This window comes from Gorilla gorilla, chromosome 10 (genome assembly GCF_029281585.2).
Source record: "Gorilla gorilla gorilla isolate KB3781 chromosome 10, NHGRI_mGorGor1-v2.1_pri, whole genome shotgun sequence".
Taxonomy (NCBI): domain Eukaryota; kingdom Metazoa; phylum Chordata; class Mammalia; order Primates; family Hominidae; genus Gorilla; species Gorilla gorilla.
In genome coordinates, this window is record NC_073234.2 from 23,413,256 (window position 1) to 23,438,974 (window position 25,719).

Below are 25,719 nucleotides of genomic sequence, written 5' to 3' on the forward strand. Positions count from 1 at the left end.
CAACATGAGCGAAACTCTGTCTCAAAAAAAAAAAAAAAAAAAAAAGAAAATAAAAAAATCAATGAAAAAATTACCAACCTGTGGAAATGTTTTGAGACTGAAAGGGAAATCCATTATAGAAGCTAACGGGTTCAGTGCCTTCTGCAATTTGTCAATATATCTCTAAACATCCCCTCCAAACATGACTTTTCTCTACAAATGTGATTATACTCCTGGAAGGGCAATTTGTTGTTGTTGTTGTTTTTGTGATAGGATCTTGCTCTGTTGCCCAGGCTGGAGTGCAGTGGTGCAGTCTCGGCTCACGCAACCTCTGCCTGGGTTAAAGTGATTCTCCTGCCTCAGCCTCCCAAGTAGCTGGGATTATAGGCATGAGCTACAGTGCCCAGACAAGGGTGACTGTTTTCTGATGTGTGACTTGAGTCAGAGGACTAAGGTCATTTAGATTTTTTTTCTTTTTGAGATGGAGTTTCCCTCTTGTTGCCCAGACTGGAGTGCAATGGTGCGATCTTGGCTCACCACAGCCTCCGCCTCCCGGGTTCAAGTGATTCTCCTGCCTCAGCCTCCGGAGTAGCTGGGATTACAGGCATGCGCCACCACGCCTGGCTACTTTTGTATTTTTAGTAGAGACAGGGTTTCTCCATGTTGGTCAGGCTGGTCTCGAACTCCTGACCTCAGGTGATCTGCCTGCCTCGGCCTCCCAAAGTGCTGGGATTACAGGCATAAGCCACCACGCCTGGACCAATCTTTGTATTTTTTGTAGAGACTGGGTTTCATCATGTTGCCCAGGCTGATCTTGAACTCCTGGACTCTACCAATTGTCTCACCTCTGCCTCACAAACTGTTGGAATTATAGGCATGGGCCACTGTGCCTGGCTTCTAATATTCTTTAAATGCTTTTCACCTTAAACTAATTTTGTTGTTTATTATTAAGAACACTGATATACTCTGCATAGCTTGCCATCACACTTAGGATAAAATTATGATTCCTGACTATGGCCTGTAAAAACCTAAAAGATCTGGTCCCTGCTAAAGTCTCCAATCTCATCTGACCACATTCCCTGACTTGCTCGTTACACGCCAAACACACCTTCTTTTGTTTCTCAGAGACAGTAAGTTTCTTGCCATCTCCAGACTTATGCTCTTGCTGTTCCCACAGCTTACAATGGTCTGCTTCCAGATTTGAGAGTGGCTGCCTCCTTTGCAACATTCAGATCTCACTTCTAATGTCACCTATTCAAAAATGTTTTCTGTGACTACCTATCTGAAGTAGCCCTACACATACTCAGTCATTCCTGGTCATATTATTTATTTTTATTTACTTTATAGCACTCAGCATCATCTAAAATTACTATATTTATATATTGCTTCATCTCTCTACCCCCACCATAATGAGAGCTCTCTTAGTGTTGGAAACTTGTTGATCTCATTCATTGTCATAATCACATGTATTTCAACTAGTTTCTGATATACAGTAGGTGCTCAATAAATATTATTGAATAAATATGGAATAAAAATTTATTGGCCTGGCGCTGTGGCTCATGCCTGTAATCCTAGCACTTTGGGAGGCTGAGGCCGGTGGATCACTTGAGGTCAGGAGTTCAAAACCAGCCTGGCCAACATGGTGAAACCCAATCTCTACTAAAAATTCAAAAAAATTAGCCAAGCATGGTGGCAGGTGCCTATAGTCCCAGCTACTTGGGAGGCTGAGGCAGGAGAATCGCTTGAACCCGGGAGGCAGAGGTTGCAGTAAGCTGAGATGGCACCACTGCAATCCAGCCTGGGTGACACAGCAAAACTCCATCTCAAAATAAATAAATAAACAAATGAATTAATTAAATTAAAATAAAGTGTATAAGTTAGTAGGGTTTGATACATTATTTCATGGGGAATTTAATATTTTTCTTTTTTTTTGAGATGGAGTTTCCCTCTTGTTGCTCAGGCTGGAGTGCAATGGCGTGATCTCAGCTCTCTGCACCCTCCGCCTCCCAGGTTCATGCAATTCTCCTGCCTCAACCTCCCCAGTAGCTGGGATTACAGGCATATGCCACCATGCCTGGCTAATTCTATATTTTTAGTAGAGACGAAGTTTCTCTGTGTTGGTCAGGCTGGTCTCGAACTCCCAACCTCAGGTGAGCCACCACGCCTCACCAATATTGTATTTTTAGTAGAGATGGTGTTTCACCATGTTGGCCAAGCTGGTCTCCAACTCCTGACCTCAGGTGATCCGCCCACCTCAGCCTCCCAAAGTGCTGAGATTACAGGCATGAGCCACCACACCCAGCCTGTGGTGGTAATTTTTGAGCTCCAGTTTCTATCCCCAACTTTTGAGACTTTCACTCTACAACTCAAAAAAAGAACACTAGTTAGAAGATGAGAAAGCCCAGGCACTAGTCTATAAGTGTGTTACTGTACACATCAGCCATTCTTACAGGCTTCCTGCCTATACATCTTTGGTAGTTAGATAAAATGCAGTCTTTTTACCACATTTTTGGATCACAGAAAATGACCGTGAAGCTAAGGAAGACAGGGAGAGTGGAATTTAAGATTAGCCATCAGCCCATCTTTCATTAGCCATTTCTCTAATCCAGTCCTGACTTTTCCTCTTTCCAGTAATATGTAGGGTAGCACTATGTTCAAAGCGGCCACTGGGGATTTAGGTATTTTAATATCTGTACTGTGTTTCTAGATAAGTAAAAGAACCAGGTGAATTTATCAGCCCTCAGTAAAGCTGGGGGAGCCAGTTTATTGAACTAGCGCTCTTAAGTAGAGGACATTTCCAACTTTGGTAAGTTTATCTCCCATTCCCTATATCACGGAGTGAGAGAAATTTGGAGAAAAGAATTTCTATTTCCTAATCTCAGTGTTTTTTTTTTTTTTTTAGATGGAGTTTTGCTCTTGTTGACTAGGCTGGAGTGCAAGGGCGCAATCTCAGCTCACCGCAACCTCTGCCTCCCAGGTTCAAGCGATTCTCATACCTCAGCCTCCCAAGTAGCTGGGATTATAGGCATGAGCCACCACACCTGGGTAATTTAGTTATTTTTAGTAGAGATGGGTTTTCTCCATGTTGGTCAGGCTGGTCTCCAACTCCTGACCTCAGGTGATCCACCCCCCTCGGCCTCCCAAAGTGTTGGGATAACAGGCGTGAGCCACTGCGCCTGGCCGGCTCATTTCTTTTGATCACTTACTAATATTTCATTATGTAGATGGACCACAGTTTATCCATTCAACCTACTGAAGGATATCTTGGTAAATTTTAGCAACTGTGAATAAAACCGCTCCAGCCGGGCACGATGGCTCACACCTGTAATCCCACCACTTTGGGAGGCCGAGGTAGACGGATCCCCGAGGTCAGGAGTAAGAGACCAGCCTGGCCAATATGGTGAAACCCTGTCTCTAATAAACATACAAAAATTAGCCGGGTGTGGTGGCGGGAGCCTGTAATGCCAGCTACTCCAGAGGCTGAGGAGGAGAATGGCTTGAACCCAGGAAGCGGAGGTTGCAGTGAGCCAAGATCGAGCCACTGCACTCCAGCTTGGACGACAGAGCTAGACTCCATCTAAAAAAAAATTTCCTAACCCCCATTGTGATGATAATAGGAGATAGGGCCTTTGGGAGGTGATTAGGCAGTAAGAGTGGCATCTTATAAATGAGATTAGTGTACTTATAAAAGAGACACTGTAGAGCTCTCTCCCCGATTTTTCCTTGTGAGGATGCACCAAGAATACAGTCACCTGTGAACCAGGAAGCATGCCCTCCCCAGACAGTGAATTTGCTGGAGCCTTGATCTTGGACTTCCCAGTCACCCAGAACACATGTTGGTGAGGATGTGGAGAAAAGAGAAAGTTTTGACATTGATGGGAAGGTAAGTTGGTGCAGTCATTATGGAAAGCAGTATGGAGATTCCTCAAAAAATTAAAAACAGAACTACTGTATAATCCAGCAATTCCAATTCTGGGTATATACCCAAAGGAAATGAAGCCAGCCCCTTGTAAAAATAACTGCATCCTGGCTCGGTGTGTTGGGAGTCCAAGGTGGGTGGATCATCTGAGGTCAGGAGTTGGAGACCAGCCTGGACATCATGGTAAAACCCTGTCTCTACTAAAAATACAAAAAAATTGGCTGTGCTCGGTGGCTTATGCCTATAATCTCAACAGTTTGGGAGGCTGAGGTGAGAGGATCAGCTGAGGTCAGGAGTTCGAGACTAGCCTGGCCAACATGGTGAAAACTCCATCTCTACTAATAATACAAAAATAAGCCGGGCGTGGTGGTGCACATCTGTAATCCCAGCTACTCCGGAGGCTGAGACAGGGGAATTGCTTGAACCCAGGAGGCGGAGGTAGCAGTGAGCTGAGTTCAGGCCACTGCACTCCAGCCTGGGCAACAGAGTGAGGCTCTGTCTCCAAAAGAAAAAAAATACAAAAAAATTACTCGAGCGTGGTGGCGGGTGCCTGTAATCCCAGCTACTGCGGAGACTGAGGCAGGAGAATCGCTTGCACTTGGGAGGTGGAGGTTGCAGTGAGCTGAAATCACACCATTGCACTCCAGCCTGGGCAACACGAGCAACCCTAACTGTTTCTACATCCCATATATAAGAGAGATCAGCCAGGCGCAGTGGTTCATGCCTGTAATTCCAGCACTTTGGGAGGCCAAGGCAGGAAGATCACCTGAAGTCAGGAGTTTGAGATCAGCCTGACAAATGAAGAAACCCATCTCTACTAAAAAAAATATATATATATACAAAATTAGCTGGGCGTGGTGGTGGGTGTCTGTAATCTCAGCTACTCAGGAGGCTGAGGCGGAAGAATCGCTTGAACCTGGGAAGCAGAGGTTGCAGTGAGCCGAGCTCGCGCCATTGCACTCCAGCCTGGGCAACAAGAGCAAAACTCCGTCTCAAAACAAACAAACAAATACAAACAAAAAACATTATGTTGTATACCTTAAATTTAAACAATAATTAAAACAATTTTTTAATTTGGAACAAATACTAGAAAAAATAGTGATGTAAGACTGTTCCTTATTTTTATTTTCTTTATCTATTTATTTTTGAGACAAGGTCTCACTCTGTCACCCAGGCTGAAGTGCAGTGGCCTCATCTTGGCTCACTGCAACCTCCAACTCCCAGGTTCAAGTGATTCTCATGCCTCAGCCTCCCAAGTAACTGGGATTACAGGCTCTCATCAACACGCCCAGCTAATGTTTTGGAATTTTAGTAGAGACGGAGTTTCACCATGTTGGCCAGGCTGGTTTCGAACTCCTGACCTCAAGTGATTTGCTCTCCTAGGCCTCCCAAAGTGCTGGGATTATAGGCGTGAGCCACGGTTCCCAGCTAGTTTTAAAGATTTTTAGATGGTTAAGGGCCAGGCGCCGTGGCTCACGCCTGTAATTCCAGCACTTTGGGAGGCCAAAGCAGGTGGATCACGAGGTCAGGAGATCCAGACCATCCTGGCTAACATGGTGAAACCGCGTCTACCAAAAAACAAAAAATTAGCCAGGGCTGGTGGCACGCACCTGTAATCCCAGCTGCTCGGGAGGCTGAGCCGGGAGAATCCCTTGAACCTGGGAGGCGGAGGTTGCAGTGAGCTGAGATCACGCCACTGCACTCCAGCCTGGGCAACAGAGTGAGACTCTGTCTCAAAATAAATAAATAAATAAATAAAAATATTTATACATGGTTAAAGTATGTATTGTGGGTGTATATTTTTATTCTTGCTAACATTTTACCAGAAATAAATTAAAACATAGTTAATTATCTTTCTTAAGTAAATTGAATGTATTAATATGGAAATTGGATCAGGAAAAAAAATCAGTTCCCAATACCTTACAGTTCCCAGTAATACTCGGTATGAATAAAGACAGATTAGAGCACAGGACATTTGAGGATTTGGTAATTTACTTGGGAATTTACTCAGAACCATGTATTTTAAACGTCTCTAAGTCCAGGCATGGTGGCTCACATCTGTAATCACAATACTTTGGGAGGCCCAGGAGGGAGGATCGCTTGAAGCCAGGAGTTCCAGACCATCCTGGAAAACCTAGCAATACCTCATCTCTACAAAAAAAAAAAAAAGTTGCACTCCAGACTGAATGACAGAGCAAGGCCTGTCTCAAAAACAAAAAAAGAAAAACAAAATAAAGAAAACCCTCACATCAACCACGTTGGATAGTAATATAGCTGTTCAACAGATAATGGAACTAAGAAATTAGACAAGTTAAATTAATTCACCCAAGATTCAAGTAGTTGGAATAATGGTAAATCTGGAATTTAAACCCAGGTCTGACTAACCTTATCACTAGAGGCTGCCTTTTCAGATTCCCCAAAACCATATCATCCTATTTATAATTTGTAAGCGCTACAGTAGAAGAATGGGATTAATCTGAGAGAATTTTGCAAGAGGAAAATAGAATACAAAAAATTCTATCTACTCTGACCTTAGAATTCTCACTTTTCTTAGTTATAAAAAAAACAAAGATCTTAAGGAAAGACAATAATGCTTTTAAAAGCAGTGGGTATGAAACAAATTATGTCTTCAGAGGGTAGGCAATAAGTACAGATAGAGGAAAAGGGAACAAATAGGAGACCAAACGCGAGAATAGGTGAGGCCGTGGGTGAAATGGGAGTTCTTACGATACAGTAGACCAACCGTCATAGCCGAGAGGAGCCAAAGGAGACATAATGAGTAAATAGAAGAGATCCTGGATGCGATTCTAGAACATAAAAAGAACAAGCTTTTAGGCCGGGCACAGTGGCTCACACCTGTAATCCCAGCACTTTGGGAGGGCAAGGAGGGAGGATCACTTGATCTCAGGAGTTCAAGACCAGCCTGGCCAACATGGTGAAACCCTAGCTCTACTAAAAATACAAAAAATTAGCCTGGCGTGGTAGCTCATGCCTGTAATCCCAGCTGCTCGGGAGACTGAGGCAGGAGAATCTCTTGAACCTGGGAGGTGGAGGTGGCAGTGAGCCGAGATCGCACCATTGCACTCCAGCCTAGCTACAGAGTGACCTCTCAAAAAAAAAAAAAAAAAAAAAAGCACACATTAAAAAAACAAGTTTTTAATCTATGGTCTTTTTATGTTCCAGAATCCTAAACATTAATCAATATTAATAACAGGATTCCATCAAGATTAATATTGATTAATCAAAATTAATCAATATTGATTACCCAATATTGATTAATTAATTGTGACAAATGTACCATGCCTATGTAAATGTTAATAATGGCAGAACTTGGCCAGGCATGGTGGCTCACGCCTGTAATCCCAGCACTTTGGGAGGCCAAGGTGGGTGGATCACAAGGTCAGTAGATCAAGACCATCCTGGGCAACATGGTGAAACCCCGTCTCTACTAAAAATACAAAAATTAGCTGGGTCTGGTGGCACATGGCTGTAATCCCAGCTACTCGGGAGGCCTGAGAATTGCCTGAACCCAGGATGTGGAGGGTGCAGTCAGCAGAGATCATGCCACTGCACTCCGGCCTGGCAACAGAGAGAGACTTTGTCTCAAAAAATAATAATAATAATAATAATAATGGCAGAACTAGGCCAGGAGCGGTGGTTCACACCTGTAATCCCCATCACTTTGGGTGGCCGAGGTCGGTGGATCACTTGAGGTCAGGGGTTTGAGACCAGCCTGGCCAACATGGTGAAACCCCGTCTCTATTAAAAATACAAAAATTTAGCTGGGCGTGGTGGCAGGTGTCTGTAGTCCCAGCTACTCAGGAGGCTAAAGCAGGAGAATTGCTTGAACCTGGGAGCTGGAGGTTGCAGTGAGCCCAGATCACATCACTGCACTCCAGCCTGGGCGACAAGAGTGAAACTCTGTCTTTTTTTTTTTTTTTTTTTTTTATTTTATTTTTTTGAGACGGAGTCTTGCTCTGTCGCCCAGGCTGGAGTGCAGTGGCGCAATCTCGGCTCACTGCAAGCTCCGCCTCCCGGATTCACACCATTCTCCTGCCTCAGCCTCCCGAGTAGCTGGGACTACAGGCGCCCGCCACTACGCCTGGCTAATTTTTGTATTGTTAGTAGAGACGGGGTTTCACTGTGTTAGCCAGGATGGTCTCGATCTCCGACCTCGTGATCCACCCGCCTCAGCCTCCCGAAGTGCTGGGATTACAGGTGTGAGCCACCACGCCCGGCGAAACTCTGTCTTTAAAAAAATATATATATCAACTGGGTACAGTGGGTCATGCCTGTAATCCCAACACTTTCGGAGGCCAAGGTAGGAGGATCGCTTGAACCCAGGAGTTTGAGACCAGCCTGGGCTGGGCAACATAGCAAGATCCCATCTTTACAAAACATAAAAAAAATTAGCCAGGGCACGTGCCTGTGGTCCCACTGCACTCTAGCCTGGGCGACAGAGCAAGATTCCATCTTAAAAAAACAACAAAAAAAGACTCATCACTTTTGTCTAGCACCAGGGTCAGCAAACTATCTCCAAAGGGCCAAGTAGTCAACACATAAGAATTTGCAGGCCAGGCACGGTGGCTCACGCCTGTGATCCCAACATTTTGGGAGGCTGAGATGGGTGGATCACCTGAGGTCAGGAGTTCGAGACCAGATTGGCCAACACGGTGAAACTCTGTCTCTACTTAAAATACAAAATATTAGCTAGGCATGGTGGCAAGCGCCTGTAATCCCAGCTACTCAGGAGGCCAAGACAGGAGAATCATTTGAACCTGGGAGGCAGAGGTTGCAGTGAGCCGAGATCACTCCACTGTACTCCAGCCTGGGCAACAGGGTGAGACTCCACCTCAAAAAAAAAAAAAAAAAAAAAGAATTTGCAAACTATATGGTCTGTGACAACAACTAAATTCTGCCGCTGTAGCACAAAAGAAGCCATAGAGAATACATAAGTGAATATATGTGGCAGAGTTCCAATAAAACTTTATTGAAAGCTACTGAGCTGGGCACAGTGGCTCACACCTGTAATCTCAACTACCCAGGAGGCTGATGCAAGAGGATCACTTGAGGCCAGGAGTTTGACAGCATCCTAGGCAACATAGTGAGACCCCATCTGTACAAAACAATTTTTTTTTTTTTGAGACGGAATTTCAATCTTGTTGTCCAGACCAGAGTGCAATGGCACAATCTCGGCTCACTGCAACCTCTGCCTCCCGGGTTCAAGCAACTCTACTGCCTCAGCCTCCCATGTAGCTGGGATTACAGGCATGTGCCACCACACCTGGCTAATTTTGTATTTTTAGTAAAGATGGGGTTTCGCCATGTTGGTCAGGCTGGTCTCCTCACCTCAGGTGATCCACCCACCTCAGCCTCCCAAAGTGCTGGGATTACAGGAATGAGCCACCAAGCCCCACCCAAAACAATTTTTTTTTTTTTTTGAGGTGCAGTCTCACTCTGTTACTCAGGCTGGAGTGCAGTGACGCAGTCTCGGCTCACCACAACCTCCGCCTCCCGGGTTCCAGGGATTCTCCTGCCTTAGCCTCCCGCGTAGCTGGAATTACAGGCATTACAATATTTTAAAATTAGGCCTAGGAGCGGTGGTTCATGCCTGTAATTTCAGCACTTTGGGAGGCAGAGGCAGGAGGATCGCTTGAGCCGGGAAGATCCTCAGAGTTGCTTGAGGACCACAGAGCCTAGGCAACATAGCAAGACCCCATTTCTACAAAAAAATTTTAAAATTAGTTCAGTGTCATAGCGCAGACCTATAGTCTTAGCTACTCAGGAGGTTGATGTGGGAGGTTTGCTTGAGCTTAGGAGGTTGAGGCTGCAGGAGAGCCATGATTTTGCCATGCACTCCAGCCTAAGCAACAGAGTGACACCTTGTCTCTCAAAAAAGACAAATCAAATACAAACAAAATTAGCTGGGAATGGTGGCATATGTCTGCACTTCTAACTACTCAGAAGGCTAAGGCAGGAGGATTGCTTGAGTCCAGGAGTTCCAGACCAGACTGGGTAACATAGTGAGACCCATTCTCTACAAGTGTTTTTTTGTTTTTGTTTTGTTTTTTTTATTAGCCAGGGGTGGTGGCACACACCTGTAGCCCTAGGGACTAGGGAGGCTGAGGCAGGAGAATTGCTTCAGACCAGGAGTTTGAGACTGCAGTGACTTATGACAGCATCACTGCACTCAAGCCTGGGTGACAGAGCAAAACCCTGTTTCTTTTTTTTTTTTTTTTTTTTGAGACGGAGTCTTCCTCTGTCACCCAGGCCGGAGTGCAGTGGCACCATCTTGGCTCACTGCATCATCCGCCTCCCAGGTTCAGAGATTCTCATGCCTCAGCCTCTAGAGCAGGTGGGATTATAGGCGTAGGCCACCATGCCCAGCTAATTTTTGTATTTTTAGTAGAGATAGAGTTTCACCATGTTGGCCAGGCTGGTCTTGAACTCCTGACCTCAGGTGATCCTCCTACCTCAGCCTCCCAAATTGCTGGGATTACAGGCGGGAGACACCTTGCCTGGCCAAAACCCTGTTTCCTTAAAAGAAAAGAAAAGAAAAGAAAAACAAAAAAGACACAGAAATCTGAATTTTGTATACTTTTCACAAGTTATAAAATATTATTTTGATTTTTCCCCTAATCATTTAAAGATGTGAAAATCATCCTTAGTTGGCTGGGCGTGGTGGCTCACCCCTGTAATCCCAACACTTTGGGAGGCCGAGGCAGGCGGATCACCTGAGGTCGGGAGTTCAAGATCAGCCTGACCAACATGGAGAAACCCCGTCGCTACTAAAAATACAAAATTAGCTGGGGCGGTGGCGCATGCCTGTAATCCCAGCTACTCGGGAGGCTGAGGCAGGAGAATCGCTTGAACCTGGGAGACGGAGGTTGCAGTGAGCCAAGATTGCGCCACTGCACTCCAGCCCAGGCGGCAGATCGAGACTCTGTCTCAAAAAAAAAAAAAAAAAGAAAAAGAAAGAAAGAAAGAAAAATGTGGTACTTAAATTCAGCCTTAAAAGATGAGCAGAGGCCGGGCTCTGTGGCTCACGGGCCTGGCCTTTCCTTCCTTCCTTCCTTCTCTCTCCCTCTGTTTCTTTCTTTCTCTCTCTCTTCTTTCTTTCTTTTCTTTCTTTTCTTTCCTTTCTTTCTTTCTTTCGATGGAGTCTCGCTCTGTCACACAGGCTGGAGTGCAGTGGTGCGATCTCAGCTCACCACAACCTCCGCCTCCCAGTTTCAAGCGATTCTCCTGCGTTAGCCTCCCAAGTAGCTGAACTACAGGTGCCACCATGCCTGGCTAATTATTGTATTTTTGGTAGAGACGGGGTTTCACCATGCTGTCCAGGCTGGTTTCAAACTCCTGACCTCTCGATTGTCCCGCCTCCGCCCCCCAAAGTACTGGGATTATATGCGTGAGTCACTGCGCCCGGCCGGTGATATAATTAATTTTTTTCCTAGCTGAATAGCAATCTCTGCTCACTGCAACCTCTGCCTCATGGGTTTCAAGCGATTCTCCTGCCTCAGCCTCCTGAGTAGCTGGGATTACAGGCAAGCGCCACCATGCCTGGCTAATTTTTGTATTTTTTTTTTTTTTAGCAGGGACGGGGTTTCACCATGTTGGTCAGGCTAGACTCGAACTCCTAACCTCGTGATCCACCCACCTCAGCCTCCCAAAGTGCTGGGATTACAGGCAGGAGCCACAGCACCTGGCTGAACTCTTCCTTTTACATAATTAAACTTATTTGCTCCTGGTGGCAGGGACCTCTTGCCCCTTCTTCCTCCAACCCCTTTACAATAACTGAAGTACTCTGATGTCCTGCAATATTCTTACTATTTATTTATTTTTTGTAAAAAGCTTTTAATACTACTCAACTGCAGTAGTGAGAAGGGGGGGAAAGTAGAGCAAGGAGTTTGATCTGTAACTGACCCTGAACAATCAATTGGGATAACTCACTGCCTAGATAATTCACTATTTAGATGCTGTATTATTAGGGTCAACAGCTTTATTTTATCCCACATCAGCTAACTGGAGCAACAGCTAAAGTCAAGATAAGAGAATTGTCATAGGTGCTGGACTTTTCTCTCCTCAACATCATCACTTCACCTTCCTCAACTCCGCCCACATGTTCTTCTTCCTCCTTCTCTAACACCTACTGAGAAATTGAGAAGGCGATTCTCTTCTGGCCAATAATATTACACTATTCCAGAGCAAGGTTCTATATGCTAAACTTTGGAAGGCATTCTGAGATATTCCTCCTCCCTGCGGGCTAGACTTACTAGGGGTTAAAAAGAAATCCCTTTTTACATTGGGTCAAAGGTCCCCTGAGGGTAGGGTGGGAAGGAGGAAGTCATAAATACCCTGGCAACAATAGTGTTGGTCAAGGTCAGGACCATTTTTTTTCCTCCTATTTTTCAGGAACCAAAAAACGGTCAGGACTATTTTTGGCAATTCGGTTTGATGGTTTAGTCTTCTGAACTCTCCAGTAGACCTTAGAACTTGGTATACATAGTAATTCAGTCCTTGAATATTAAAAGCCTTTAGTTAGAGTAAGATCTGACAAATTCAAAGCCGAGCCATGAGTCAGAAATTTTTTTCTCAGCACCATAGGAAAAAAATCATAATAAAAAAATTAAGAGAAGAAATTTGTTGTTTTGTTTTGAGTTATTTTTTTGAGACGGAATTTTGCTCTTGTTGCCCAGGCTGGAGTGCAATGGCGTGATCTTGGCTTACCGCAACCTCTGCCTCCTGGGTTCAAGCGATTCTCCTGCCTCAGCCTCCTGAGTAGCTGGAATTACAAACACATGCCACCATCCTCGGCTAATTTTTGTATTTTTAGTAGAGACGGGATTTTACCATGTTGGTCAGGCTGGTCTTGAACTCCTGACCTCGTGATCCGCCCACCTCGGCCTCCCAAAGTGCTGGGATTACAGGCGTGAGCCACTGCACCTAGCTGCTTGTGTTTTTATAGGTATAACAGGCAAAATAAGTGAAGAATATGCTATATAATTCCATTGTAATCTTCAAACTAGCAGTTTCCGTAGCTGTGGTGTTCATCTTTCCATCATTGGTAATTGGAGAGTAACTCTACCTCCCAGAGGAAGGAGGACTGTTGTAAATTAAAGGCTCATTGTTCAAGCCTCATTGAATTGTCAGTGTAGGGGACCTGAGGCAAAGAGCATTGTTGTTTTCAAGAGTTATTCTGTATATCACATTGATGTGCAGTTCAATATTTAAATGTAAGGAAATGACTCCTACCCTCTATTTGTTTACAAAACCCTAGTTCTCATTTATGCCCCCCTTCCTTCATCAACAAATAATGATTTTCTACTTTTTGCCTGGTTCTCTCTAGAAGAGTAGTTCTTAAACAATAGCATTCAGAAAAATCACCTGGTTTCAATGGTAGGCTGTCATGAAAAAAAAAAAAATCACAGGGAGAATTTTAAAACACAGATTCCTGGTCCCAACCACCAAAGATTCCTATTCAGTGGTGAAGCCCATCAATCAGCATCTCTAACAAGCTTCCAAGTGGTGCTGAGGATGCTGGTGAATGATCCATTCATACTCTTCTAGGGCTGTAGATAATAAATTAAACAGGCAAAAATAAAAATAGGCTGGCACGGTGGCTTACACCTGTAAGCCCAGCACTTTGGGAGGCCAAGGGGGTGGACCACCTGAGGTCGGGAGTTCTAGACCAGCCTGGCCAACATGGTGAACCCTGTCTCTACTAAAAAAAAATTAGCCAAGCATGGTGGTGTGTGCCTGTAGTCCCAGCTACTCTGGAGGCTGAGGCAGAAGAATCGCTTGAACCCAGAAGGCGGAGGTTGCGGTGAGCCGAGATTGTGCCATTACACTCTAGCCTGGGCAACAAGAGGGAAACTCCATCTCAAAAAAAAAAAAAAAAAAAAAAATTGCCCTCACAGAGCTTACATTCTAGTGGTAGTAGGGGATAAATCAGATAGGTAGCTAGCTAGCTAGATAAATAGATAGATAGACAGACAGTATATTACCTGTGTTGCCTGGCCAAAGGGTAGGTTCACATTTGGCATGTGTGTCAACTCAAGCTGCACTTGACTTTTTCTAATCATCTCCAAGGCTACCTATTGCCCTATCCAAATCCTATCACTTGATTTATTCAAAAAGTCTCCCATTTTCATTTTGGTGGGATTTGGTCAGCTCCTTTACTGCAACCTGTTCTATCAGGAAGGTCTTTATGACCTGTATTTTGTGCTGACCTCCTATCTCATCCTATGACTTAGAACACCTTAACCATCTGGGAATGCAGCCAAGTAGGTTTCAGCCTCATTTTACCCAGCTCCTATTTAAGATGGAGTCGTTCTGGTTCACACGGCTCTGATAGTAATCTGCTCACTAAGTGTTAGTTGCCGTGTTCTCTCCCACAACTCCCTCCTGTTGCACCCCTGCCTTTGAGTCCCGTTAAACAACAGTATTGGAATCCATCATTTTCTCTCATGTCTTTACCCAAACTGTTAGTTTTCTGGTATTCCCTTCTCTCCACATTTTTCCTTCTCAGATCACTGAAGATCGTTCAATCTTCCCTGCCCATCCCTCCCCTACCCCAACCTCGATTATTTGTACTCTCTTAGCATCCAGTGCATTTTTTTCCTTACTTATTACACAACATTACAATTATAATTAACATTGTAATTGTCTTTTTGGTCTATTTGATCTACTCTACTAAATCTTTTTTTTTTTTTTCTGAGACAAGGTCTCACTGTGCCTCCCTGGCTGGAGTGCAGTGGCGTGATCTCGGCTCGCTGCAACCTCCGCCTCTGGGGTTCAAGTGATTCTCCTGTCTCAGCCTCCCTAGTAGATAGGATTACAGGCGTGCACCACCACGCCCAGCCCAGCTAATTTTTGTATTTTTAGTACAGACAGGGTTTCACCATGTTGGCCAGGCTGGTCTTGAACTCCTGATCTCAGATGATGCACCTGCCTCGGCCTCGAAAAGTGCTGGGATTACAGGTGTGAGCCACCGTGCCCAGCCGTTAGCTCATTTTAACACATCCTTAGTCCAGCCTGTTCCAAAAAATCTAAAGTCAGATAGCTTCCTAAACCTCAACTTTATTCCAATTGCTTTCCTTGGCGAAGAATGTAGTAAGTCGGCCTTCCAGCCACCAGCCCCTTCCCTTTGGTCTTTCACTCCGGAGGCTCTTACCCTAGACACAATGGGACAGGGAGCGGGGGATGGGGGAATTCAGCCCAGGCTTTTATGCAAAGACCCCCTTCTGCAAAGAACAAAGCTTCTGGTACCTGCCCTTTCGAGAGCTGAGGGCAAACTCAGCCTCGGTGAGTCTTGGTGGCCTTGGCAGCCCCCACTTAACAAACTGTGCTGATTAAGAGAGACAGGAGGGCAAGTTTTTCCCTTTTTTTAAAGAAATCATCCTATTTCCTACGAGACATAGACTATCTGCCTGAAGCATGATGTACCTAGCTCCACTCACCGGCTCCCTGATGCCCCTATGCTTAATCTTCTCCGGAATGGTGGTCTGAGAAGAAAAAAGATTACGCCCAATTTCATTTCCTTGTTTCACATCCAGCAATACTTTTTGAGTCTTTGCATCGTGAACAAAAGTCAGCTTGTGTGGGAGCAAAGCCAGCTGCTCTGGGTGCAGACCCAGGAGCAGAGTGCAGAGGAGAATGAGTCAAAGAGTTTTGTCTTCAAAAATTACATAATCGGGATTTGCTAAGAGTTTACTTTTCGGTATGGAAGATTGGAAAAGAGAAAGAAATCTTAGGTTTCTTGAATGTTGGGTTTGGGAATAGGAAGGAAAATCGAAAACTGTAGACTTTGTCCATAAATGTTAGTGCTGGAACCCCACTCTAAAAACTTTGTTCCTTTGGAAAACACCTCCCTTCCCCCAGAAACACACACACACACCCCCACACAAGATGGGCACGGAGTAGTCTTGAAAGACATGACAAATCACCAGACCTGAGAAGAAGCTAAAGAGCCAGAGGGAAAAAGCCAGAAGTCGACTACCTGGGAGGAGGGATAGACAAGAGACCAAACTAAAGGAAACTAAGGTAGGTGCTGAAAACAAGTACCATTTTCAACATTAAGTGATGCCTTGGCTTCATGCTGTAATGCCATGTTGTGTTTCACTATAACCTCAGAGTGAATGAAAGAGGAAAATGGAGCTAGTTGAAATTTCTGCCTAAACTAGCCAGATTTTGAGACACTAAGTTATCTCAAATGAAGGAATCACCCTAATGAGAATTTCAATAACCTCAGGAATTTAAGGTGCATGCATCCCCCCCCGCTTTTTTTTTTTTCTTTTTGAGACAGTCCCGCTCTGTTGCCCAGGCTGGAGTACAGTGGCGTGATATCGGCTCACCACAACCTCTGCCTCCCAGGTTCGAGGGATTCTCCCGCCTCAGCTTCCAGAGTAGCTGGGACTACAGACACCCACCACCGCGCCTGGCTAATTTTTGTATTTTTAGTAGAGAGGGGGTTTTGCCATGTTGGCCAGGCTGGTTTCAAACTCCTGACTTCAGGTGATCCGCCTGCCACGGCCTCCCAACTTGCTGGGATTACAGGGGTGAGCCACCGCGCCCGGCCTTTTTCTTAATTTTTAAAAATATTAAAGTTTTATCCCATTCCTGTTGAACCATATTCCTGATTTAAAAGTTGGAAACGTGGTGAACCTAGAAGTATTTGTTGCTGGGTTTGTCTTCAGGTTCCGTTGCCCGGTTTTCTAGTTCCCCACCTAGTCTGGGTTACTCTGCAGCTGCTTTTGCATTACAATGGCCTTGGTGAGACTGGTAGACGGGATTAACTGAGAATTCACAAGGGTGGGTCGGTGGGGGGCGTGCCTGCCAGGAGGGGTGGGTCTAAGGTGATAGAGCCTTCATTATAAATCTAGAGACTCCAGGATTTTAACGTTCTGCTGGACTGAGCTGGTTGCTTCATGTTATTGTGCAGGCGACTCACTTTATCCCAATTTCTTGAACTTTTCCTTCTGGAGGTCCTACCTCTCTAACATCTTCCAGAAAAGTCTTAAAGCTGCTTTAACCTTTTTTCCAGTCCACCTCTTAAATTTTTTCCTCCTCTTCCTCTATACTAACATGAGTGTGGATCCAGCTTGTCCCCAAAGCTTGCCTTGCTTCGAAGCATCCGACTGTAAAGAATCTTCACCTATGCCTGTGATTTGTGGGCCTGAAGAAAACTATCCATCCTTGCAAATGTCTTCTGCTGAGATACCTCACACGGAGACTGGTAAGAAAGAAATTTATCCTTGAAAGGCCAAGTTCCTTAAGGGAAAAGAGAGAAGGAGAGAGGGTTAAGGGATCATTTCCCTCTTGAGCAATGATGGACCATTACTATAAGCAAGTGTTACTATCAACTGATCCTCTGGAAACCCCTTTTTCAATTATAACTTGGTGGCACCTGCCCTTTGAACTATGTCCCAGGTCTCAGGAGTGTGCATTGAGTTGAAGCACACAGAATTCGGCAGTTGAACAGTGTGCAGTAAATTTGAGAACCTATGTGCTTAGGCATGGTGGAAACAAAAATGTATCGTTGTAGTTAAATGAAGGTGATGTGTACATCTTCACATAGCGCTGGACACACAGCTATAGCAGATTTATTGCTAATTAGCCAGAAGACCTAACGTCATAGCTCAGGGATGAGCATGATGTTTTTGTTTTGCCAAAAATGGCATGGCAAATCACGATGAGATTTCTGTAATACATAATTTGGGTAATTCTTTCTATGTCAGTAACGGCTGTCTCTTCTCCATTCTCTGGGTTTGTGGATGTTACTGGGCAGCTCTGAATTTGGGAGCACCTCCCATGTCTACTTCTCCTAAGTCCTGGGAAGTGTTGACCCAACTTTATGGTAAAGGTAATTCCAGAAAGTTTAATCTACTGACAGTCAAACAGAATGTAGCTAGAAGTCCAGCTTGGCTTCAAAACCTGTGCTCTAGTACTCATGCTTCTGACTGGTAGCTGCAAGGGGTGGGGGATACTCATAAAGCCGCTACCACTTTTTTGAAAATCAATTTTTCAGTAGTTTTCAAAAACTTGAGAATGAACCAACTTTACCAAGAATGCCATTGGTAACACTGAACGCTGTAAAATAGCTTAAAAAGCGCATTTACATTATAACTACAGTTGTAAAGAGTAGGTTGTGGAAAAGGAATAAGTAAACATGATTGCTATATTTGAGCCTCAGATTTGAATGTCACCCTGCTTTTCCTCTTTTTTAGAATCAGGGACTCAGTCACATAGGCTGGAGTGCAATGGTGTGATCATGGATCACCGCAGCCTCAACCCTGAGATCAAGTGATCCTCTTGCCTCAGCCTCCCAACTACTAGGACAAGAGGCGTGTGTCACTATGCCCAGCTAATTAAAAAATTCTTTTTGTAGAGACAGGGTCTCACTTTGCAGCTTGGGCTGGTCTTGAACTCCTGACCTCGAGTGATCCTCCACCCTCAGCTTCCCAAGTCGCTGGGATTACAGGCGCTGACCCACTCTGCATGGCTATTCACCCAGTTTTTCTAAACTATGCATTAATGTTCTTGCCTTTATAATTTCTTTCTTTCTTTTTTTTTTTTTTTTGAGACAGGGTCTCATTCTGTTGCCCACGCTGGAGTGCAGTGGCGTGATCTTGGCTCACTGCAACCTCCGCCTCCTAGGTTCAGGTGATTTCTCCTGTCTCAGTCTCTCGAGTAGCAGGTATTACAGATGTATGCCACCACGCCTGGCTAATTTTTGTAGTTTTTAGTAGAGAAGGGGTTTCGCTATGTTGGCCAGGCTGGTCTCAAACTCCTGACCTCAAGTGATTCACCTGCCCCGGCTGGCCACCGCGCCTGGCCACCTTTATAATTTCAAATGTTAAAAATACATTGCTGGGTTTGGGAATGAGCAAGTGGGGATGTTTTCTTTAGCACACATCAAGTGACAGTTTATATAGGTAGCTAATATTTAGGATTTTCCCCAATTCTAATCATTAGTTGAAAGGCTTCCTCTGCTTTTCAGATCTACTTGCAAGAGAGAAGAGATTGTGAATTTTTGCTGTTTTAGAGCCTGTCCATTTGTTATGTGACTGCAGGGGTAGAATTGAGAGTTGAACACTGGGAAAACCGCAGAGCAATTAGGTATATAAGTGATGACTAAATCTAGATATTCATTTCTAGTTACAAAATCAGTAAATGCCAGGCCCTATGCTAGAGAATTTCAATTGGTTACCTCATTTTAATTAATAAAAAAATAATTTTAGAGATGAGGTCAGAGCTAGTAAAGGGAAGGCCTGGATTGAAACAGAAGCTTATCCAGATTCACATATCCTGCTGGTCCTAGCATTGAGAACTGGGCAGTCAGTTGCTGGTTTTGTTTTTTATTTTTTTGAGACAGTCTCACTCTGTCGCCCAGGCTGGAGTGCAGTGGCACTCTTGGCTTACTGCAATCACGGCCTCCTGGGTTCAAGCGATTCTCCTGCCTCAGTCTACCCAGTAGCTGGGATTACAGGCATGCGCCACCACTCCTGGCTAATTTTTGTAATTTTTAGTAGAGATGGGGTTTCACCATGTTGGCACGCTGGTTTTGAACTCTTGACCTCAAGTGATCCGCCCACCTTGGCCTCCCAAAGTGTTGGGATTACAGGCGTGAGCCATCCCACCTAGCTGAGGTGCTGGTTTTATAGAATCCCCAGAATCATGTCATTTAAGCAATCATGTAGGTGTTGATGAAGATCATAAACAAAGTGATTTAGGGTGAGATGCAATACGTGAAAATTGGTGAATCTCCATTCTGACCTATTAACACCCAGTGTGGGGGCTTTTGAGCATCAGTTTAAAGCAAAAGGTGGTAGCGCCGGCCTGATGAGGTGGCTCACACCTGTAATCTCAGTACTTCGGGAGGCCGAGGCAGGCGGATCATGAGGTCAGGAGTTCGAGAGCAGCCTGACCAACATTGAGAAACCCTGTCTCTACTAAAAATACAAAATTAGCCGGGCGTGATGGTGCATGCCTGTAATAATCGCTTGAACCCAGGAGATGGAGGTTGCAGTGAGCCGAGATTGTGCCATCGCACTTCAGCCTGGGCAACAAGAGTGAAACTCCATCCTAATGTAAAAAAAAAGGGGTAGCGCTGCTCAGCAATGCAATGGCCACCATTATAGATCTGTCCCAGTGCAGTCTATTATATACCAAATGGAGATACTGATAAGACTTCTTGGAGTAATACTATACAAAGCTTGCCAAAGTGCCAGGGCTGGTTAAGAAATTGCTTCTTATTACTTAGATCTGGGGTTCTGGGAATTATCAAAGTACTTTGAAAACAATTTTTTCAACAGGATATTTTAATATTTGAAAAATTTTAGACAAAAGTGTCCTTTTATTTGTTCCCAACAGTCTCTCCTCTTCCTTCCTCCATGGATCTGCCTATTCAGGACAGCCCTGATTCTTCCACCAGTCCCAAAGGCAAACAACCCACTTCTGCAGAGAAGAGTGCCACAAAAAAGGAAGACAAGGTCCCAGTCAAGAAACAGAAGACCAGAACTGTGTTCTCTTCCACCCAGCTGTGTGTACTCAATGATAGATTTCAGAGACAGAAATACCTCAGCCTCCAGCAGATGCAAGAACTCTCCAACATCCTGAACCTCAGCTACAAACAGGTAGGCTTGTTTTGTCCTTGCAATAAGGTGAACAAAAATTGGACTAATTTGCATGGCTAAGACCTCTGTGGATGCATGTAGATGTGTGTACTATGTGTCCGTACATCGCCTCTTGCAAATAATTTATGAAGATGAAATGCTTTTGTAACTTCCTTCACCTCTTTCCTTAAATATTCTATTATGTGAATAATTATGTCATAATTTAACCACTTTCTTGCACAGACCAATATTGTGAAAATCTTTCCAACGTTTCCTTAATAAAAAAGAAGTATGTAACTCCACTTTCCAGGGTAGGAGAATCCCTAACTCACACTGGTTCTCATTAAAATAAAAACTTTTTTTTTCCTTTTTTTCTTTCTGCCAGCAACCTCCAGCTTGTTTTGTTTTTATCTGTGTGCATTCAATAAGGCCAATCATTGTTTATTACTTGTTGGCCATTTTCCTTCATTAATTGGCTTATCCTCTTCTAGGCTTTATTTACTTCTTTTCTTTTGTTTATTTTTGAGATGGAGTCTCACTCTGTCTCCCAGGCTGGAGTGCAGTGGCCTCATAATGAGACCTCATAATGACATTAGCATTACTTTGGCTGGTTTAAGTACAAATGGATGAAACCTCCACCTCCTGGGTTCAAGGGATTCTCCTGCCTCAGCCTCCCAAGTAGCTGGGATTACAGGCGCCCGCCACTACACCTGGCTAATTTTATTGTATTTTTTAGTAGAGATGGGGCTTCACCATGTTGGCCAGGCTGGTTTTCAACTCCTGACCTCAAGTGATCCACCTGCCTCTGCCTCCTAAAGTGCTAGGATTACAGGTGTGAACCACCACACCTGGCCCTTGCCTTTATTTTCTATCCAAAATGTTCATTTCTCTCTTTTTTTCTGAGACAGTCTGGTTCTGTTGTCACCCAGCTGGAGTGCAGTGATGCAATCTTGGCTCACTGCAGCCTTCACTTCCCAGGTACAAGCGATCCTCCCGTCTCAGCCTCCTGAGAAGCTGGGACCACAGACGTGCAGCATTACACTCGGCTAATTTTTTGTATTTTTGTAGAGACGGTGTTTCCTCATGTTGGCTAGCCTGTAGCGAACTCCTGGGCTCAGGCAATCTGCCTGCCTTGGCTTTCCAAAGTGTTGGGATTACAGGCATGAGACATGGCACCTGGCCAGGAATAAAAGTTAGCAATATACTTTGATTCAAAGTACCTCTGTACTACGAATATTTTACAATTTCTGTCATTTTTTCCTGCAGGTGAAGACCTGGTTCCAGAACCAGAGAATGAAATCTAAGAGGTGGCAGAAAAACAACTGGCCGAAGAATAGCAATGGTGTGACGCAGGTAACAGGAAACTTCATTCTGTTCTTTCCTTTCAGTGATCTTTCAATCTTGTCCATCCCTGAAACACACAACTCCAGTCACAGACAGTTCTTGTTGTCCTTTGTACCCTTTCTGTTAATGCCTCCTTCTCTTTCAGAAGGCCTCAGCACCTACCTACCCCAGCCTCTACTCTTCCTACCACCAGGGATGCCTGGTGAACCCAACTGGGAACCTTCCAATGTGGAGCAACCAGACCTGGAACAATTCAACCTGGAGCAACCAGACGCAGAACATCCAGTCCTGGAGCAACCACTCCTGGAACACTCAGACCTGGTGCACCCAATCCTGGAACAATCAGGCCTGGAACAGTCCCTTCTATAACTGTGGAGAAGAATCTCTGCAGTCCTGCATGCAGTTCCAGCCAAATTCTCCTGCCAGTGACTTGGAGTCTGCCTTGGAAGCTGCTGGGGAAGGCCTTAATGTAATACAGCAGACCACTAGGTATTTTAGTACTCCACAAACCATGGATTTATTCCTAAACTACTCCACGAACATGCAACCTGAAGACGTGTGAAGATGAGTGAAATTGATATTACTCAATTTCAGTCTGGACACTGGCTGAATCCTTCCTTTCCCCTCCTCCCATCCCTCATAGGATTTTTCTTGTTTGGAAACCACGTGTTCTGGTTTCCATGATGCCTATCCAGTCAATCTCATGGAGGGTGGATTATGGTTGGAGCCTAATCAGCGAGGTTTCTTTTTTTTTTTTTTTCCTATTGGATCTTCCTGGAGAAAATACTTTTTTTGTTTGTTTGTTTTTGAGACGGAGTCTTGCTCTGTCGCCCAGGCTGGAGTGCAGTGGCGCGGTCTTGGCTCACTGCAAGCTCTGTCTCCCGGGTTCACGCCATTCTCCTGCCTCAGCCTCCCGAGCAGCTGGGACTACAGGCGCCCACCACCTTGCCCGGCTAATATTTTATATTTTTAGTAGAGACGGGGTTTCACTGTGTTAGCCAGGATGGTCTCGATCTCCTGACCTTGTGATCCGCCCACCTCGGCCTCCCTAAGAGCTGGGATTACAGGCGTGAGCCACCGCGCCCTGCCTAGAAAAGACATTTTAATAACCTTGGCTGCTAAGGACAACATTGATAGAAGCCGTCTCTGGCTATAGATAAGTAGATCTAATACTAGTTTGGATATCTTTAGGGTTTAGAATCTAACCTCAAGAATAAGAAATACAAGTACAAATTGGTGATGAATATGTATTCGTATTGTTTGGGATTGGGAGGCTTTGCTTATTTTTTAAAAACTATTGAGGTAAAGGGTTAAGCTGTAACATACTTAATTGATTTCTTACCGTTTTTGGCTCTGTTTTGCTATATCCCCTAATTTGTTGGTTATGCTAATCTTTGTAGGAAGAGGTCTCGTATTTGCTGCATCATAATGACATTAGTACTACTTTAGTTGGTTTAAATTCAAATGAATGAAACTATTTTTCCTTTAGTTGATTTTACCCTGATTTCACTGAGTGTTTCAATGAGTAAATATACAGCTTAAACATAAATCTTTGTTAAATTTTTGGTTGGGGTGGAGAAGGAAATTAGCTGAGGACACTGCTATCTTAGAAATGCATAGAAATAGCTGAGCGTGGTGGCCTATGCCTGTAGTCCCAGCTACTTGGGAGGCTGAGGCAGGAGAATCGCTTGAACCTGGTAGGTGGAGGTTGTAGTGAGCCAATATCACACCATTGCACTCCAGCTTGGGCGACAAGAGCAAAACTCCCATCTCAAAAATAAATAAATAAATAAATGAATAATAAATAAATATGCCAGTTTTAGAAAAAAGGGCACTTACGTGCATTGTAGGTAATCTACAAATGTAATGGGTTATTTCAGTGTATGAATCTGTAATTGATGCTAACATTTAAAGTTTCATCAGAGGCGTATATGTAAGTAAATTCTAAGGCTAGTGGAAACAGATTTATGTTCTCACCTTAAGAGCAGCTACGCAGGCATCTGTGAATTATACTAATAATCCTTTACTGTCCTTTTCCCATCTTGTGCCTGCCCTAAATGTATCTGATCTGAGAGCACTTCCCTTCACTCTGAAGCAGCATGATGCAGGTTATCAGAGTGGTTTTTTCCAGTCTTTTCTCATTATTTCTCCAATTGTCCAATGTTACTCTCTAAGACTATCCAGTCTAATTATCTAGCTAATTGGCCAAGAGAAGAAGTAAGGTATAGTTCCAAGTGTTTGTTTTTTTTTGTTTTATTTTGTTTTTTTTAAGACTGGAGTCTCACTCTGTTGCCCAGGCTGGAGTGTAGTGGAGCGATCTCTGCTCACCGCAACCTCCGCCTCCCAGGTTCAAGTGATTCTCCTGCCTCAGCCTCCCAAGTAGCTGGGACTACAGGCGCGAGCCACCATGCACAGCTAATTGTATTTTTAGTAGAGACAGGGTTTCACTATGTTGGCCAGGCTGGTCTTGAACTCCTGACCTCGTGATCCACCAGCCTTGGCCTCCCAAAGTGTTGGGATTACAGGCGTGAGCCACTGCGCCTGGCCTATCGTTTGTTTTTTTAGACAGTCTCGCTCTATTGCCTAGGCTGGAGTGCAGTGGCACAATCTTGGCTCACTGCAACCTCCGCCTCCTGGGTTCAATCAATTCTCCTGCCTCAGCCTCTGCCGAGTAGCTGGGACTACAGGCGCCTGCCACCAAGCCCAGCTAATTTTTGTTTTTTTGTGGTGCGATCTCAGCTCACTGCAACCTCTGTTTCCTGGGTTCAAGCAATTCTCCTGCCTCAGCCTCCCAAGTAGCTGGGATTACAGGCACCCAACATTACACCCGGCTAATTTTTGGTATTTTTAGTAGAGATGGGGTTTCACCATGTTGGCCAGCCTGGTCTCGAACTCCTGACCTCAGGTGATCCGCCTGCCTCGGCCTCCCAAAGTGGTGGGATTATAGGTGTGAGCCACTGTGTCTGGGCAATTTTTTTTTTTTTTTTTGAGATGGAACTTTGCTTTTGTTACCCAGGCTGGAGCACAATGATGCAATCTCTACTCACTGCAACCTGCACCTCCCAGGTTCAAGCGATTCTCTTGCCTCAGCCTTTCAAGTGGCTGGTATTACAGGGATTTGCCACTATGCCCAGCTACTTCTTTGTATTTAGTAGAGATGGGGTTTCACCATATTGACCAGGCTGGTCTCGAACTCCTGACCTCAGGTGATCCACCCTCCTCGGTCTCCCAAAGTGCTAGGATTACAGGCATGAGCCGCAGTGCCCAGCCTTCTTTTTTATTTTTTTAAGACGGGCTTATTCTGCTGCTCAGACTGGGGCTTAGTGGCACCATTTCACCTCACTGTAGCCTCGACTTCCCGGATTCAAGCAATCCTCCTGCCTGAGTCTCTCAAATAGCGCAGACTATAGGTGCACACCACCATGCCAGCTAACTTTTGTGTTTTTAGGAGAGACGGGGTTTCCCCATGTTGGCCTGGCTAGTCCTGAGCTCAAGCAGTCTACCAGCCTTGGCCTCCCGAAGTGCTGAGATTACAGGCATGAGCCACCAGCCTAGCCCTGTATTATGTTTTCTGAACTTTTTTTTTTAATCACCCAGTATTAATCTTCAACCTCTTGGCATGTAAGAATTGAGAGATCTATTTGGAATAATCTTTAAAGTAACAATAATAACTACAGTCAAAAGCAGTAAGATTAGTGGGCCAGGTGCCGTGGCTCACACCTGTAATCCCAGCACTTCGGGAGACCAAGGCAGGTGGATCACCTGAGGTCAGGAGTTCAAGTTTAGCATGGCCAATATGGCGAAACCCTGTCTCTACTAAAAATACAAAAATTTGCCAGAGGTTTTGGCTTGCGCCTGTAATCT

General features: G+C 44.7%; 1 protein-coding gene across 2 annotated transcripts; it reads left to right on the plus strand.

The window, feature by feature from the left end:
• Positions 1 to 16,765: 16,765 nt before the first annotated feature.
• Positions 16,766 to 24,840, plus strand: NANOG (Nanog homeobox). 2 transcript variants are annotated; one of them, XM_019037998.3, is made up of 4 exons: positions 16,766 to 17,132; positions 20,270 to 20,532; positions 21,778 to 21,864; positions 22,004 to 24,840. In XM_019037998.3, exons 1-4 carry the CDS (start codon positions 16,982 to 16,984, stop codon positions 22,415 to 22,417), a joined length of 915 nt encoding a protein of 304 aa, XP_018893543.1. In that variant the 5' UTR covers positions 16,766 to 16,981; the 3' UTR covers positions 22,418 to 24,840. The 2 variants fall into 2 exon arrangements, with proteins under 2 accessions (XP_018893543.1, XP_004052684.1); XM_004052636.5 differs by having other exon boundaries at positions 16,767 to 17,132; positions 22,001 to 24,840.
• Positions 24,841 to 25,719: the final 879 nt, after the last annotated feature.